We start from the raw sequence: 17,042 nt of genomic DNA, 5'->3' as shown, positions 1-17,042 counted from the left end.
ATGGGTATTTTCCTACATGGTGTTGAAATGGGCATATTGAATAGTTTTGCTCTCCGCCAACCAATCGTGAGAAAATGGAGGGTCGTTTCGCTGTCGATGAGGAAAGTTCCTCATTGTGACGCTTGATTCGCCGATTCAGCGGGATATTTCCAACGCAGTACCAACCGTCGATTCGCATGTTTGGTTTGGAGGTGACTGCCACTATTTTACAGCAACAGGATCTCTAGCAGTCTCCAGGTTGTGGCAGTGTGTGGTACGCGATGTCGTCCGTAAAGTCGTGGTCTTTGTCGTAGGATTTCTTGACGTAGTAGCGGACGGTGGGTTTTGTCACTCGGTCACTTGTCCAGCTCACGCTCATCTCTTGCGCATTCTTCGTGAGCGCAATGTGCACTTGAAGAGGCTCCGTGTTTCCGCGGGCCATCTTGACCACGGGCGACACGGCCAGCGTTTGGAACGTCATGTTGCCCAAGTCCTTAAGGTACCGGAACTGGTAGTCACAACGCATGTTGAGAAGCGGGCCAAACGTGAGTGTCGCCGAGGGCTTGCCGCCTGCAGGCTGGAAATCAATGTACTCGCTGTCAGGCGCAGACGCGACTTGGGTCGTGCAGTACGCAGCCACGCGATCCGTGGCGTTGCCCACGGAAACGCTGAACGATACATTCAACTTTGCCAAGTGAGCCAACGACGTGGCCGACACAGTGATGGAGTCGGTGGTTTCGGCGAGACGGCGGCCAGTCATGGGGAACTCACACGCGTTCAAGTGCTCCGACATGCACGCGTCGGCCACTTGGTGCATGTGATGCGTCGCGCCCATCCACGCAGGTGACTTGGAGGCTTGGGCGGACCCGAGAGCAACGACAAAGAGCGGCGCGAAGAGCTTCATGCTGCGTGGGGGTTAAATCGAAAATGAGGTTCCCAGACCACCACCGTGGCGTGCCACGCCTCTCACAACCTTACAGCCGCCGTTTATCCTCAACTTGTGTGTCATCCGAGTTGCGGATGTGCATTGTGTGGGGTTGTAGCCCAGGACGAATGGGTATTTTCCTACATGTTGTTGTAAGTGGCATTTGACTTGGGTTGCTCTGGTGACAAGAGTGATAAAGCGAAGTACAGATTGGGAAAGTTCCCCATTTTGAATCTTTTTTCGCGAAATTAGTAGGATCCATCCATTGAATCTTCGACCGCCGATGCGGGTGTGCAACTGATAATACAAGGAGCAGCAGAATTCAACATTTTCACAAATATATGCGTCATTTTTGCTGAAATTTGAGGAATATCCCTCAGTGGATGGTCACACCGAAGTGTCACAAACAGCGCGACATGACAAAGCCACACCGGACCTGGCTGACCAGTGGTGAGTTGTACCGCTGAATTATCCTCTCTGGCAGATCGAATCCAAGTTGCCGTGGACAACCAACTTCGCCGCAAGGGACACAGTGACGCTTGCAAGTGAAATGCATCGTTTTTCTAGCTTGGAAACTACGTTGACGGTGCACGATGATCGTCTGCACAACACTATGCGACATGGCTACGACACGTACTTAAGAGACGAAAGTACGACGTGTTTGTTACTCGTCATGTGATGCGTCGCGCCCATCCACGCAGGTGACTTGGAGGCTTGGGCGGACCCGAGAGCAACGACAAAGAGCGGCGCGAAGAGCTTCATGCTGCGTGGGGGTTAAATCGAAAATGAGCTTTCCAGACCACCACCGTGGCGTGCCACGCCTCTCACAACCTTACAGCCGCCGTTTATCCTCAACTTGTGTGTCATCCGAGTTGCGGATGTGCATTGTGTGGGGTTGTAGCCCAGGACGAATGGGTATTATCCTACATGTTGTTGTAAGAGGCAATTGACTTGGGTTGCTCTGGTGACAAGAGTGATAAAGCGAAGTACCGATTGGGAAAGTTCCCCATTTTGAATCTTTATTCGCGAAATTAGTAGGATACTTCCATTGAATCTTCGACCGCCGATGCGGGTGTGCAACTGATAATACAAGGAGCAGCAGAATTCAACATTTTCACACATATATGCGTCATTTTTGCTGAAATTTGAGGATATCCCTCAGTGGATGGTCACACCGAAGTGTCACAAACAGCGCGACATGACAAAGCCACACCGGACCTGGCTGACCAGTGGTGAGTTGTACCGCTGAATTATCCTCTCTGGCAGAGCGAATCCAAGTTGCCGTGGACAACCAACTTCGCCGCAAGGGACACAGTGACGCTTGCAAGTGAAATGCATCGTTTTTCTAGCTTGGAAACTACGTTGACGGTGCACGATGATCGTCTGCACAACACTATGCGACATGGCTACGACACGTACTTAAGAGACGAAAGTACGACGTGTTTGTTACTCGTGAAAGTGCGATTCATTGTTGTTACGCTCATTACTCCGTAACGAAGGTGTTGATGGCAGTGTGCGGATCAAGCAAATGAGGGGTTGGATTGTCAAGGAATTGCAGATAAAGCATCCACACTCCTGACGTAGTCAACGAGCCTCCTCCATGCGACGTCCTCGTGAACCTGTGCAACAAAGGCATAACTGGGACATCCTCGTACTTTGCGTGGGGTGGTCCAGTGCCAGTGCTCCCACCTCCCAACATGACGCATCAAGCTGTGAATTGGTGTGGCACGAACGCTGGCGACAAGATTCTCTGCCCTACCCGAAGGATTGACTGCCAGTATGTCTTGCCTGTGACCAAGAAATCCAGAAACTATTGGATAACATCATCAAGGTTCGTGTAAAGTGTCCGACTGGCATCGTCTACATAGCCACCCCTTTCTACCTAGCATCGGCCTTGAAGTGCTAACTTGCATCGTGCTACGTTGAGAGAGCTTGATGTTTGGGAACACACCTGGACATGTGTTGCCACGCCATTACTTTGGCGCTGGATGCAGAGACATTCCAGTTCTCGATCCAGTCTTCTAACTGGACGTGCCTGCTGTACATGGGAAGCCTGGATCACTCTGCCAACTCCGCCACTCGACTCTTTCGTCGCCTCACAAGCGCATCGGTGCCTTCAACACTTGTAGCAGGTTATTATATATGCACCAATCAAAGTTCGTTCTATTCATTATATCCAATCATATAGCATGCTTCAATGTAAATATCTCTTTTTGGACCAATTATCAACGAAGATAGGAATACATAGTCAACGGGATAATCCGGATACCCAAACCCCTAAAAGCCCATTTGCCGCTTACCCCGACGAGTAAAAGATTGGACAGTCGGTGACATGAAAGGTTGGGGCTCGCTCTTCGTCAAAGCACCGCCTGCAGGAAATTATACACACGACCTCCGCTGCACTCAGGTGTGCGTAATTACCAGGGCCTGCTGTGGGCATTTCATGGTTATGAGAGCTCACACAAATGAAAGGAACACTAAGTGTCCGACCATGTCCGCTGGTTCGAACAAAATGTGTTTGGATGCGAGTTCTTACAATTTTCAAGTGAATATATCTCGAGTACGTGTCATAAGTGTATGGAAAGCCTGAACCGTGAGGATACTCTACCATATAGCTCATACTTCTTTGCCCGGGTGCTTTGCCGCATGACGATTGCCCAAGGCTTCGATCGTCTGCATTGCGCGCGACGAATGGAGGAATCGTTGAATTTCCAGCCGCCAAGTTTCGACACTACATGGAGTAGGAATTCTTCACGAAAATTGCAGTAATTTTTGCATAAATGACGAAAACCACTGGGGTAGTATGGAATGAGTTTACAGCCTCGACAGCGCAGCCCGAGAACTTGGCGCAAGATGATCGTGCGCGCCAGATTCTCTGGTTGTAATTCACCGATGCATTAGTGCATTTTGCAAGATGACGGGTTGCCCACGGTGCGCCTAAACACCACCGAGCCTTTGGTGTTGCCAGTCCAATGCGATCTGCCGAAGCGTAGCCAAATCACCGGGCGCATCTAACTTGGCCGCCAGGGTCACAATGATGCTGGCAAGCGAATCTCGTCGCTCTACTTGCTTGGAGACGACGTCAGCGTCACAAGGCGTGCTCCAAATGGCCAGCAGAAATGCCGCGATTTGCGACAGGTGCTGCTCAACACAGCGAGAGGAAAGGCCGTGCAGAAGCAATGCAGCGAGCACACGGTGCTCGTAGCATGTGGGTGACCAGTCGACCCATGCGGCAACAGGGTATTCCTGTTGCAAGTGCATCCACGTCGCGTCAAAGTAGGCATCGTGAACGTTTGGCACGCCCGTGATATCTTGCATGGCCACCATGCTAGCTGAGGCATTTCTATTCGTGGAACTGATCGGTTAGAGGGGTGCTGCAAGAGGTGTGCATGTCGTACGGGGTGGAAATGGGCAGAGCCAGCAAGATTCGGAGGAACCGCTCGTATAGAAGCGACTTGGACACGAGTCGTCCTTGAGATTCAAATGAGGGGTCGCAGCCCAAATTGGACAGTCCTGCGACAGAGGAAGTCAGGTAGGTCAGTTTGACCTCCCTGACCTTGCAAGTGCGTCACGATGCGACCCACGATGTCGGCCAAGATCGGCTGCACCGTCGTCGCATTCAAGAGAAATCGCATCGTGAGTGCTTCGGTCAGCTGTGGCAACTGCGCGAGGAGGTTCTTTCGGTTTAAATCGCCCATGCCATCGAAGAACGCGCCCAACACTTCCATGCCCTGGATGATCTTGAGGGAAGGAGTCTCGCCGCGGATGTATGGCAAGAAAAGCGGCACGTACGAGGCCGGTTGCGTGAACCGACCGCAGCAGTCAGCAACTTGGCGAAGCGAATCTCTCACCACCGTGTCATCCCAGCTCTGAATTAAATGCGGGATGATCAAGTGCAAGTCCACCGTGACCGAGTCCTCGCAGTAGACCAAGAGGCATACGAGCAGGCGCGACGCGTGAATCCTTGTCGGGCCTTGCCAGTGGCTGAGCTCTCGGAGTAGAGTCTACCACGATTTTCAAGGGTTAGCGCCACAGGGTCGGATTTCGATCGAGATAAGACGTACATTGATAAATCGGCGGCATCGGCCGCGGACATACAAGCGAGTGCCAAGCGATGGTCGCTCAGAAAATGGAGCCGGGTATGACTTGGCAAAGTTGCAAAAGATCGCGCCGTCTACGGCATACTGGGTGCGCTCGATTACCTGTGCCCAAATCATTTCATGTCATCGAATATCGTTCGACGAGAAAAAATTTGCAGCTCATACGTCGTCAGGGTGCTCTGCCGCATGCCGCTTGCCCAAGACTTCGATCGTTTGCATGGCGTGAGACGAAATGGCCGGACAGTCGTCTGCTACCGCGCTAGTCAAGTGCACCGTCACGTCGTTGCGTCTAGGTATGTATACGCACCTGAGCAAGTACGGCATGAGCCTAGACTCGTAGTCGTATCGATCCGGCAGCTCGAGCAGCCAAATCGCGATCGTGTCGAAGAACGTCTGGCGGACAACGACATTGCCGTCTTGGTCGAGTTTCGCAAACAAGTTAACTTTCACGTCGGTCGTGTAGAACGCGGCAACTGGAATCACGTTCTCGTCCTGGTGTGCGACGAGGTCCATGATGGCCTCCGTGCCAGCGCCCTTGCACTTGTCAACATTTGGCACCATGACGACCGTGCGGATGCAAAGCATGGCGGCGACGCGAACCTTGGCGAGCCGATGCTCAAGCAAGTGCTTGGCCGCCCGGACCAGCGCGACGGCAAAGTGCTTGATGACGGACACCAGGTTAAGACTCAAAAGCACCAGCGTCTCGCATGTCTTGACGATGACGCTTGGGAACGAATCGTGGAGCCCGTACACGAGCACGCGAATGATGTCGTACACGTACGCGTTGAGAAGGGACGCAGCGTTGTGGTCAAATGCGGTGTGAAGCAGTGTCTGCACGAGCTCGATGAACAGAAGCCGTACCTCCTCGGACGGTTCCCGGGGTTTTATCCGCTGGACGTCTGCTTCCGGGACAAAGATCCGGCCACGGTTGTGCGCTGCCAGGAGCGTGGCGTCGCGGACGAAAACATTGAGTTTTTCGTCGTAGTCCCATGTGCTGCCAATTCGGTTCGACACTGCTGGCATAAGGTACGGCAGGAGAGGAAGCAGGTCGGGGTACCCCGTAAGGAAGCGAATACTCAGGCGGACGCTCACGTCACGCACCTTCTCAACAGGATCGTTGAATCGTTTGAATAACGGTTTGGCAAAGGTCACAAAGACGGCGTGGAGGGTCCCAGTATCCACATTAGCGAGGGTGGCTTGTATCGATTCGACGGCGCGCTTACGAATTCCTTGTTGCTCGTCGCTCAAGCTGTTGAGATCGCGCTGGCAGGTCACCACGAGATCCGTGGGAGACATGAGATCCATTTCAGGGATCGAAGGAGCCAGCCTCCTCGGAGATTCGGTCTCCATGGACGCCGTCGAGCATTGTCGGACGTCGACCACAGGGACTTCACAGCTTGGACATTGTTGCTCGCCAGGATCTTTCTTTGCCTTGGGCAGAGACAATTTGACCGCCTTGGGCTTCTTCAGCCGCATGAGCTTCACCCCGTTCTCTCGTTTCATGGCTTCCCACACCTCGTCCATGCTCGTTGTCTACCCACCCTGGAATGGTAATGCTCGTGACCTTTCGATACTTAGTTTCGATCTTTCGGATATGGAGTAACCGAATGAAACGGACCATGTAACGCTTGGCCACGTGTACGGCGAAGTGGACAATTCGGTGGCCCGTATGTCAAGCCTGTGTGCCCATGAACACGGATGGATGTCATTCTAGTGGATCCAAGCAAAGTTCCATGCGGCATGCCGTCGACGAGATGAAGATCGCTGAGGTGACCCGGACGACATGTAACAAATATCTGTCGTTGGTATTGGAGCTTGGAGTAGGGTAATGAGGTGCATGCATGTCAAGAGTGCAACCTCATTCGCTTTGAATCGCACCACAGCTTAACAGACACTGGCGCGTGCACAGTGTACACCGTCGTACTAGCCACTGGTTAAATTTCCGTGCCGTGCATGCTGTTTTCGCTGTACCAACTAGTCTATCAGTCTATCAGTAGGGGCACTCGATCTTGACCTTTGTCCTCACGGCGGGAGCTTCGTTGGCCTTGATGTTTCGAGTCACCGCTGGGTTTTGCTTCAGGTAGGAAAAATAACCCTCTGTGGAAATATAACTGGCTCAACCACATGCTCACTCTGGCGCTGGCTCGTGCAGTGACTGTCAACTCGTATCTCGAATTGGTCTCGATGATTTCGTCTCCGTCACGTCCTTCATTTCGTTCGAAACCCAGCATGCCGCCGTGCGCATATGAAGCACGAGTCGTCCTCCATATTGTTGGCATTCCATGACCCGACGCCCTCTGCATAACATGTGCCAACAAACGGGAAAGCAACGTCCAGGGGACTGTCGGAAGCCTCTGCTCCGAAATCGGAAAAGTAATTAGGCTGAAGCCACATCTGCCTCCTGTGTACATCCTTCGACGTGACCACATTTCTCCCCACTTGTCGCGGCCTCTGTCGCGACAAGTGGGGAGAACCATGCCCAGTTGGCTAATTACTAAGTGTGTCCATGGTTTAGCGGGAGCTGCCACTGCATCACCATGACTCAAAACTGTGTGATGCACCCTGTTCCATACAACAACATTGATAAATAGTCCGGGAGCTCCATTCACAAGTGTTTGACGTCGAGTTGGTGCAGCGCTCCCTTCCCCACGGTCTTGGTAAGTCAATTCGACAACATCTCGGCCACATCTATGCACAGTTGCACGAGCCTGACGGAAATCATGGACTAGATTTTGCACCTGCATACTTCCCTGACACGAATACGCCTTGTCGTCATGGACGAAAAGTTGCCCCAACTTCCTGCTATCTCGAGAGGACATCCGCGCAACATTCGCCACACCCACAGTGGCAACGTCACTGTTACGGAAGGTAAGACCATCCCCACCTACTCCAACCTAAACTAGCTCGCGGTACAGTTAGCGGGCAGGCCTCGGAATCACCTCCCCTCGGCGTTCGTCCAGACCAAGCTGCCGTGTTTCGAAGCCGACAGGAGTGGACTTGGTTGCATCCTGTCCGCCCCTAGAAACGGTGTCTCGAATTCGACTGTGCGGTGAAGCAAATGCCACCCTCAGTCGTGACCGTCTACTCGATGGGAACTCCATTCACAAATTACCCCTCGACAATCACTACTTTTTAGCTCCTCGTCTCGCGTTTGCATTCCAGATACTCCCCACAGTGCGCCAGTTGAGCCGCCTCCACGCAATGAAGATCCTCCCATTGTTGGTGCAATAGTTTGCATTGCACTGGGGTGCTATGTGCCACGTCGATTGCACGGTAGGATGCTACGCTGAGTTTGCTGCCGACACGATGTGTGGGACCATTGTCCTCACGCTTGCGTGTACAACCCGAAGAGCTGAATCCGACATGGTTGGCATTGCCGCTAGCAGGTGCTATGGGGTCGTGAAATCAACGTGTGGTGAGTTGATTCGTCCTGAAGCACTCCTCCTGGATGTGGTTGTCGTGGCAAGCCGTGCCATGTCAAGGATCGAGAGCCATTCCCCCCCATCACCTTGCAACGGCACCTCATGTATCCTGCACCAGATACTGTACAGTGTACCGTACACAATCCTCAGCTACTGTACAGTGTACCGTACACAATCCTCAGCTACTGTGCAGTGTACCGTACAGAATAACAATTTTTCGTCGGGCTGCTGTACAATGTTCCGTATAAAAACCATTTTATCCGGATGTATTTAAATAAAGAGGTCTCGACAATGCCAATTAGCAAGAGGCATAGAGCGTCAAGGTTTGTAGGGAAGTTGAGTGGGGTGAAGGACGCCAGGACGCGATGCCGACGACGCATGGAACCTCATCACACGGCAAGTACCGGTCGAAGGATAACCCGAGAGTGTATCCTCGTACGAGTGGCGCCCCGTCAGCTCCACCATCCTGGTCGAATCAAACACACCATGGGCACCGTGCCAAAACCTCAACGATTGAGGATTCCCAGGCGTCGAAAACACGAATGGAACAACTCATCGCGTGGCGAGCCGCACGAAACAAAACTGCGGAAGATGCAGTTGCATCGAATCCTGAGAAGCAGCGCCTTCTCGATCGACAACCGGCGTCATTCAAAACACCTATCTCCACCGATGGTTTGACTGTGTCGGTGCAACCTGCTGGCGATGCTACACACACACGTCGACTGTGCCATGTCGTCAAAGCGACCGCCGTGGAAGAACCACCTCGTCCGTCATCACGACATCTGCGCAACTTCCAATTTGGCCCCATAGAAGAGAAATATGTCCGACAACGCGAAGACGTAGATGTCGAGAAGGTCCATGAAAAGACTGACGTGCCGACACCGCAAACGCCTCCACAACGTCGACAACTAGCGATCAAATTGGACTTTAGCTCTCCTGCAATGGACAACGACGGCCACCGCGAGGATGGCTTGAAACATGTCGTTGTTCCTGCAACTTTTAATCCCGTCGCCAGCCACAGCAATCGCCAGGCCGCATTCGTCAAGGGCACAACGTCTCGTTCCCAACAGCATATTCCGGTGTATCAGGCGCATACGATTGCATCGCTAAACCACCAACGCGCCATGGCCGAGCGCGCCGCCCAGCGATCGGCCGAGCAGTTGCAACTCCAGCGTCATTCTCGTCGCCCCCAATTGGACGAAACGCGGGGTCGAATGCAACGCAGCAAGTCACAAGATAGCAACCACGCACGAGGGGAGCGATCCCAACGGCTGCAGCGGTCAAACAGCCAACCGAAAACGACTCGACATATCGATGCTGCGTCGGTTCCGCCTGCGAGAACGTTGCCTGCCTTTGACGACGACCTATCGATAGCCGAAGGTATTCGTCATGACGTAGACAACAACAGTTGGAACGGTGGTGGGGACGTGGACAAAGGGCCACCTGGTGCTGACGAAAGGCCAAGTGATGTCGACCAAGGTCCAGACGTCAAGCGACGGCTTCATTTTGAAACAGGGGACGATCAAGTCGTGGAAACATGTTCCCCAGAGGATGTTGCGGTGGCATCGCCTGAACCAGTAGATCAAGATGATGTCGTGGCGTTGTTGTCGAAGGTAGCTGGTACAGTGGAAACGCCCGAGCAAGTGCATGACGATATGTTGAGATTTGAAATCCACGGCCAAGCGAACCTTGGCAAGTCGGCTTGGATCGACAATGCCAACATGGTCGAGACGGATGGCGATCCGAGTGGGTACCAGTCGCCTTCCCACTCTCCTGAACAAGAAGACCCGAATGAGTTGATCAACGAAACCAACCAGTGGTTGTGGGAAGGGCTCGAACCTGCACCGGAAATCTCGACCCATTTGAATGTAAAGCCCCGCGACGCCACGACGACATGGGAACCTGTGAGCAGTCCGGCCGTTGCACGGCACATGGACGATGGACATGACCAGCACAGCACCCCACTGGAGACCCATCACGAAAACCCCTCGCTGTGCAACGTCGAACACTACCCGTCCCACGGCGATGCCTATGACTGCGGCGCTCGAGCGGCTGAACGACAGCACGACAACTTTGACACTTGCCCGAATATGCATCCAAACCATGCGAAGCACGGGGGCGGCGACGACACCTGGGGCCTTGAATCCACCCCTAGTGAAGGCGACGATAACTTGTCGACGGAAGATGGTCTACCTGAAGAAGATGGGGGCTTCGAGGGCGACGCCGCGTCCTGTTCCACTCAAAGCGTCGAACTCGACTCGCCCGAGTTGCAAAGTGAGAATGATCTGGATCCAAACAACTGGGTCCGTGGACTCCCACCGCTACCACCAAGTCCCACAGGTGCACCCTCGCCTTCCGTGTCCCAGAAGTCGTGGAGCATGGCCAACTCTCCCGAATCGTCGCCAGTGTTGACGAAACACACGTCTGGCATTCCGTCGTCTCGGCCAGAAGTTCCATACGCGCTCGACATGGATCTTATCCACCCATCTCTGCCTCTTTGTGCGGCATCGCCGGCGTCGCGTCAAGACTCGATGCCGACCATTCAAGTGTACGAGTCACCCACTCCATCCGTCGATGCAAAACCCACACCACCATTGTTGACAACAAATCCCGACAATAGCCAAGCGCAAGGCCGCCAACCCGTTCGAAAACTCGATGTCGCGAGCTCTCTGCAGCTTCGACAACGACCAGCTAGGCGAAGTTTTCTGGGCATGACCCCGCCTCGACCTTTGGTCACCGGAGTGACGATGCCCCCGGCATTGTCCGTCCAAAGCGCTGTTCAGGCAATAAAACCACAAGCCGAACGGCATGTTCCATGGCCTCAAGACGAACCTGGCACTGCTTTTTTGACGGCCAAGCATGAGCCTCGTGCAATTGTTCAAGATGGGTGCTCTGAGGCCTTGCCCCCTACATCTGCACAGCGTTCAAATGATGGATGGGATGACTGGCCCGCATCACCGCAAAATGTTGCTCCTGCCGACCACGTCGTCTTTGACGTGTCTCGCGATGTGGCAACTCCAGTTCGTTCTCCTTCAAAAAATGGTTTGGCCCTGCCACAATCCTCTGCAGCGATCTATCCGGCCAACACTGCTGTCGATCCAATGGCTGAATGGGCATGGGAGCCCGACTACGAGAGTCCTCCACCTTCGCCGCAGTTCGTAGCAACGGGCAGTGTAAGTTGTTTCCCTGTGGTGACCCGTGGAGAGGATGCCACCACCTGTCCGCTTGTCCAGCCCCGTTTGTCCCCTGCACCGGTTTCCAATTCGCCCACCGCGAACTATTCATCACCGCCCTCGGTTGCTGTCCCAACTCTCGACAGTGCTGCGCCACCAGTCGATTTTGCTATACCAGAAAGGAGTGTTCAGCAAGGCGCACTCGGTGGGCGTTCTGAAGCTGCTATTGCAAGCAAGTCACACCATCGCCTCCATGAACTACGCGACGCATCGCGACTTGGACTACCAACCTCGCCTCCCCTCCATGCCGTTACCCCATCAGTACCGCCTCCGTTGGTTGATCTTGCTGACGACGTGGAGGACGCCGAGGAGTCGCAAGAGACGCATATGTCATGGCTAGATATAGTCCTGCGAGGAATCGTCGGCGTGGGCTGTGTGGCTCTGTCGGTTGCCGCCCTGCATGTCCAACTTGGCCAAGATCTTGTCGTCCAGTCGAAACTGCACCAACTGGTCGCCGATGTTGAAAGTCTGGCCGCGCATGCCGCAGCGTACGACGACCGCTTGGCTTCGTGGGGTACGTCCTTGACGCGAGAGCTCGACGCGACGTCGCATCAATTGCACCAAGAGTCTTCGTCGATGCAAGCGGACCTTGAAGCCATTCTCGTCACCACGAAAGAGCGCAATGCAATGGCAATGGCAGATGTCGAAGTCGCCCTTGCGTCCGCGCTCGAGCACTTCGAACGCGTCACGGAAACTACAGTGCGCGCACGGTGGACTCAAGAAGGACTGGTTCAAACCGGCGACGCCACGCCGGCGGCATTGCCCCAATTCCTCCTCTCCGTTCAACATGAAATCGAAATCGATCAAGCAGCTCTCCGCGCGCTGCGGCAGACCCAAGCGGACTTGAATGCTCAAGCTGTGCAAGAACTCAACAACGTCGACGTTTGTGCCGCTATCGGCGACGAACTCTGTCGGCTTGGAATACAAGCAATCTCTGACGACAACGTTGGCGACGACGTCGACACATGGATCGAAGACCACAACCGACAGGTGGACGCGGCGGAGAGCGCGTTCGCCACGACTGAGATGTACCTCCACTCGATTCTGTTGATCGAGTTGGGAGTTGTCGTCCTTTTGTGGGTGCTGTGGCGGCTGCGGCATGTCGATTTGGGTGTCGACACTGACGACATCGTATTCATCCCGCACATGGGCCGCGACGACTTGTCCCTGCTGCCTAAGGAGCATGGCGCGTCGATTAACGATCATGACGGCTTTGTCGAGGACGTGACTACTCACGTTGGTGACCCCAAGGTAAGCAACTTTTCTCCATCTTGGATGCGGAGCCAACAGAGATTGTAGACCCCTCAAGTAATCCGCCAGTTGAAGTTCCAGCCGACGCCACGTAGCGTCCGCCGAAGCCCGCGGTTGGAGGTATGATCTGTGAATGAAAGGAGGCGTGTTCTGAAAGCGATCATGACGCTAGACGAGCGTCGTTCGCCGTGGTTATCTAGAGTGAGGTCCCACACAAGCGCGGGAGGACGACTGCCCACTAATTTAATGTCATGATCGTTTTGTACAATGGCCACAAAAAAAATTCCGACCTGTCCAAACAGCACTAACTAGACGAGCTAGGAAGGCACGCCTGCAAACGCTGTCGTGCAGCGACAAGCAGGGCGTCCTCGCCGCTAGCTTGCGTAATGGTAGTGGGGACGGATGACCATGTGGCCGCCGGCGCTGCAGCCCCCGCGGTCGTGTGGACATGGTGATTTGGGATCTAGTCCTAATTAGGTGGACGTTCGAGCACCCTGGCTTGCCACTCAGGCTGCGAACGTTGCATGCATGGGCAATCACCTTGGTGGACCCGAGCAAGTTGAGGAGAAGCAGCCGATGGCGAACGCTCCTTCCACGTACGGCAGCTCGAATTCTGGCGTCCAGACCCGTGACGCGGAGGAAGAAAACTTGCAGCGTGAGCTGCGCGAGCACGTGGAAGCTCGCCGAGTGCGAGGCATCACGCTGCTGCTCAAGAAAAAACGTGCACTCGCGCTCGACCTCATGGCGCGCGAGATGAAGCGTACCAAGTCTGGCCCGCCGACGTACCAGTCGTCCGACTCGCTCTTGAATCTTCCATCGACTAGCGTTCAAGGCGCGGACGCCGTCGCGTTGGATCGTGTTGACGACGACAACGACGACATCGACCAAGTTTCACAAACTCCAGCCAGCAAGTGGCGCGTGTCCTTCGAAGTCGAACGCACGAGTCGGCTGCTGATTTACGCCAAGCAAGAGTGGAAGCACGCCCAGCAACTAGCTGTGGAAGCCCAAGTTGGGCACTTCATCATTCGGTGCATGACCCCCAAGGTAGTGCCCGCGGTCAAGAAGGGATCGTCTGCAAAGAAGGCCGCCGGGGAGTCCAGTGGAATACCAAAATGCGCGGTAAACTTGGACGCTCCAGAGCTGGCCTTGCTCGAACTCATCTACGAGTTCGTTGCCGGCGGGTACGAGCCCGCCCAGAACGCGTTGTATCGTGCGATGCTTGAGCTGTACGACGACGACGACAATGAAGCGACGGCCGACGTGGACCGGAAGGACATCTTTCTCCGCTTCCTCCTCAAGTACATCCGCCTTCCCACCATCAACAAGTTTTCCGTGCACTACCAAAAAATGGCTCTTGCTATTGTCCAGCTTCTGTGCGAGAATCACAACCCTGTGTGGCAGACCATGATGCAAGAGCCTTGCGAGGACACCACTGTCCTCGCCGCGATCATCCGCATCATGGAAGGAACGAAGCCGTCCGACCCGCTCTTCGTCAAGTGCATGCGATGTCTCATCGAAGCCTGCCAAGGCCCTTGTCCTGACAATCAAGCCTTCGTCGTACGGCGGGACTCCCTGGAACACACATGGTAACTCATTTGATGGAATAGGTGACCTCCACCGCGACAACCTTAGTGTGCCAGGTGCTCTTGACAGACCCCACCTCGGCGGAGGCGTTGGACGTGTGGGTGTACCAAACCGCGTCGGAGTTGCTCTTGTCCCTCATGGAAGGCCGCAGCGACAGCTCCGTGAACGCCGAACTTGCCCATCTGTTCGACCCAGTCGTTGTCGTCGACAGACTCGTGACGTGTTATCGCGAGCTGTGTCGAATCTACGGCGTCGAACTGTCCTTTGAGCGCGACGACATTCATCGCCACGTCCTCTATGTTCGGGCAATGAGCATGCTCGTTGTGGCCGTCCGCATCATGAGCCTCGAGGCGACGGCAGACCTCGTCTTTGACGAGCACTTGGGTCTGTCGAGTGGCGAGGACGACGACGACAGCGACGACGGCGCGTTTCTCAAGCCAAGCACGTCGATGAGTTTGCCTGGCCCCGACACGGACAAGCTCGCGATGCGGAATCGTATCCAGCGCGCGGTGCGCAACCTGTCCAAGCAATCCAAAGAGTCCCACGTGACCCTTTCATCAGCCATCAAGAAAGTTGTAAACATCAATCGCGCCATGAAACAGTTTGACCTGCGATCGGTCCAAGGGTTCCGCACGCAATGGGACGGCGCGATCGACGACCGCAACGCACTCGGCCCAATTCGGTTCTTTCACACGCAGTTGATATCGATCGAACTTGTTGTGCATGGGACGACCACGACGCTGTACTTTGTCAAGCCCGCGGACGCCATGTACTTCGACGAGTTGCTCCAGAATGAACTCCTGGACGCGATGGACATCGGCAGCGACAAGGCGATGGAAGTTTTGTTGTCGGAGACCGCCAAGTACGTCCTCGGCCGCCCGCGCTGTCGAAGTGCTCATGCTTTGGGTAGGAGCATCGACGAAGAGCTCAAGGTGATCAAGCACCTCCGTCGACACGCCGTGTACGCATTTCTCGCTCGGTGGCAAACCGATTTGCGGAATCGGCTCTTGAGTTTGTGCTTTTACATCAACTTCGTCATGCTGCTGCTGTTGAAATGGGACGGCCCCGAGTCGTTTGTCTTCCTCCAGGTGCTCGGTATTGCGTACTTGGCCGGCGCGCTCGTCCTGCTCGGGTTCTACGTGACCAAGCAGTTCAATTTCAATTACTGCAAGCAGCAGTTGTCGCTCACGAAGCTGCACTTTCGGTCGCCCAAAGCCATCCGCGACCGGGTTTGGGAGGTGTGGCAGGGTCCGATTCAATGTTTCGGTATGTGGTGTCGCTTGCGCCGGCCGAATTCCTCACGTCGCCGTAGAAATTATTCTGTGGACCGTGTCGCTCATTGTGTACGTGAACGGTTGGAATACGTACGGGTCGATCGCATGCTGTACCGTGGCGGGGGTCGCGATGGCGCTGTCGACGCTGCGCGCGATCCGCGAAACCTCGAACGTGTTCCGGTTCTCCGTCAACTCGGAGTCGTCGTATGCCGAGTTGAAGGCCAAGCTGGGTAACCGCATGGTCAAGACCAAGTTTCGGTTTTGGTACAGCGTCTTATATGACACGCTCTTCTCCGAGAGCGTGCTGGCGTTCCTGGCGTACTCAACGTGTGGGCTCCTCGGCCTCATCGCCACCAGCCACCGGTACTTGTACTACGGGTTTCCGCTCCTGGACCTTGTCGCAACCAACGGCGGGTTGCGGTTTGTGGTACGTTGGGCTGGTGTGGTCCACCCTGCAGTCGTCTTCACACGCATGGCTGTTCCAGGTCAAGGCAATGACAACCAACACGTCCAAGCTCACCATCACGGCGGTCTTTGGCGCGGTCGTCATTTACGTGTTTGCGTTGAACGGGTTCTACTTCTTCCAGACCGAAATGACCACGGCGAGTGGAACCCACGAGTGCCATTCGCTCATGCAGTGCTTTATGACGCACATCCACAATGGTGCGCCGTCGACTTTGAACAGTTCCAACCTCATCGTCCTTCTGCAGGTCTCCTCAGCGGCGGCGGCATCGGCGACTACACGTCCAACAACCCACTCGACTACACGTTGAAAGCGTCGTATTTTGGCCGCGTGGGCTACGACCTCGGGTTTTACGTCGTGGTCATCGTTCTCTTGCTCAACTTGATTCAAGGTATCATCATTGACGCGTTCACGGCGGTGCGTGAAGCGTCCGAGAACAAGTTGGCACTGCAGCGCCAACAGTGCCTCGTCTGTAACCGGTCGCGGACCGTCATCGAGGCCGACGGGATGGAGAAGGGGGTGATGAACTCGTTCGCGCGGCACACCGAGACCAAGCACAACCTGTTCAACTACTTCTTCTTTGTCAAGTACCTCAAGGCCAAGGACGAAACCGATATGAACGGAATGGAGTCGTTTGTGTACGAGAAGATCAAGACCAAGGACATGTCGTGGGTCCCTCGCGTGTAGCTGCTGCTCCTTCCTGCGCCGCCATGCGACCACCGACCATAACATCGCTATGTAATGCAATCCCATTGGCGTTCGCGTTGCATGCACGTTAGGCGTGTGGCCGACAAGACGAGTAGACTTCTCT

General features: G+C 54.7%; 4 protein-coding genes across 4 annotated transcripts; 2 read left to right on the top strand and 2 right to left on the bottom strand.

Moving 5' to 3' along the window:
- Positions 1-223: 223 nt before the first annotated feature.
- On the bottom strand, positions 224-883 carry H310_01889 (hypothetical protein; the record flags this gene model as incomplete). The annotated part of the gene is made up of 1 exon (XM_008865224.1): positions 224-883. The coding sequence occupies one exon, from the start codon at positions 881-883 to the stop codon at positions 224-226; it is 660 nt and encodes a 219-aa protein (XP_008863446.1).
- A 2,764-nt stretch (positions 884-3,647) lies between these two features.
- On the bottom strand, positions 3,648-6,563 carry H310_01888 (hypothetical protein). The gene is made up of 6 exons (XM_008865223.1): positions 5,312-6,563; positions 5,170-5,263; positions 4,969-5,106; positions 4,461-4,908; positions 4,303-4,417; positions 3,648-4,247 (listed from the first exon to the last, which is right to left on the bottom strand). Exons 1-6 carry the CDS (start codon positions 6,526-6,528, stop codon positions 3,842-3,844), a joined length of 2,418 nt encoding a protein of 805 aa, XP_008863445.1. The 5' UTR covers positions 6,529-6,563; the 3' UTR covers positions 3,648-3,841.
- A 2,175-nt stretch (positions 6,564-8,738) lies between these two features.
- Positions 8,739-13,187, top strand: H310_01887 (hypothetical protein). The gene is made up of 3 exons (XM_008865222.1): positions 8,739-12,910; positions 12,959-13,030; positions 13,083-13,187. The coding sequence occupies exons 1-3, from the start codon at positions 8,792-8,794 to the stop codon at positions 13,113-13,115; spliced, it is 4,224 nt and encodes a 1,407-aa protein (XP_008863444.1). The 5' UTR covers positions 8,739-8,791; the 3' UTR covers positions 13,116-13,187.
- A 199-nt stretch (positions 13,188-13,386) lies between these two features.
- On the top strand, positions 13,387-17,030 carry H310_01886 (hypothetical protein). The gene is made up of 6 exons (XM_008865221.1): positions 13,387-14,467; positions 14,518-15,356; positions 15,405-15,760; positions 15,807-16,195; positions 16,254-16,431; positions 16,479-17,030. Exons 1-6 carry the CDS (start codon positions 13,439-13,441, stop codon positions 16,916-16,918), a joined length of 3,231 nt encoding a protein of 1,076 aa, XP_008863443.1. The 5' UTR covers positions 13,387-13,438; the 3' UTR covers positions 16,919-17,030.
- The last annotated feature ends 12 nt before the right edge of the window (positions 17,031-17,042 follow it).

The sequence above is a fragment of the Aphanomyces invadans genome (genome assembly GCF_000520115.1).
Source record: "Aphanomyces invadans strain NJM9701 unplaced genomic scaffold supercont1.3, whole genome shotgun sequence".
Taxonomy (NCBI): Eukaryota; Oomycota; class Saprolegniomycetes; order Saprolegniales; family Verrucalvaceae; genus Aphanomyces; species Aphanomyces invadans.
Note: the sequence above shows the minus strand (reverse complement) of the source record. Positions and strands in the feature narration are given on the sequence as shown.

What these genes read in the sequence shown, in the direction of transcription:
- H310_01888 (XM_008865223.1), bottom strand. Translation starts at nt 6,528, where the DNA reads ATGGACGAGGTGTGGGAAGCCATGAAACGAGAGAACGGGGTGAAGCTC. An exon ending in CGGCAGAGCACCCTGACGAC is followed by an intron (nt 5,107 to 5,169) that starts GTATGAGCTGCA and finishes ATTTGGGCACAG; the next exon opens with GTAATCGAGCGCACCCAGTA. An exon ending in GATGCCGCCGATTTATCAAT is followed by an intron (nt 4,909 to 4,968) that starts GTACGTCTTATC and finishes AAATCGTGGTAG; the next exon opens with ACTCTACTCCGAGAGCTCAG.
- H310_01887 (XM_008865222.1), top strand. Translation starts at nt 8,792, where the DNA reads ATGCCGACGACGCATGGAACCTCATCACACGGCAAGTACCGGTCGAAG. An exon ending in CTCACGTTGGTGACCCCAAG is followed by an intron (nt 12,911 to 12,958) that starts GTAAGCAACTTT and finishes CAGAGATTGTAG; the next exon opens with ACCCCTCAAGTAATCCGCCA. An exon ending in GCCGAAGCCCGCGGTTGGAG is followed by an intron (nt 13,031 to 13,082) that starts GTATGATCTGTG and finishes TCATGACGCTAG; the next exon opens with ACGAGCGTCGTTCGCCGTGG.
- H310_01886 (XM_008865221.1), top strand. Translation starts at nt 13,439, where the DNA reads ATGGGCAATCACCTTGGTGGACCCGAGCAAGTTGAGGAGAAGCAGCCG. An exon ending in GGGTCCGATTCAATGTTTCG is followed by an intron (nt 15,761 to 15,806) that starts GTATGTGGTGTC and finishes ACGTCGCCGTAG; the next exon opens with AAATTATTCTGTGGACCGTG. An exon ending in ACGGCGGGTTGCGGTTTGTG is followed by an intron (nt 16,196 to 16,253) that starts GTACGTTGGGCT and finishes TGGCTGTTCCAG; the next exon opens with GTCAAGGCAATGACAACCAA.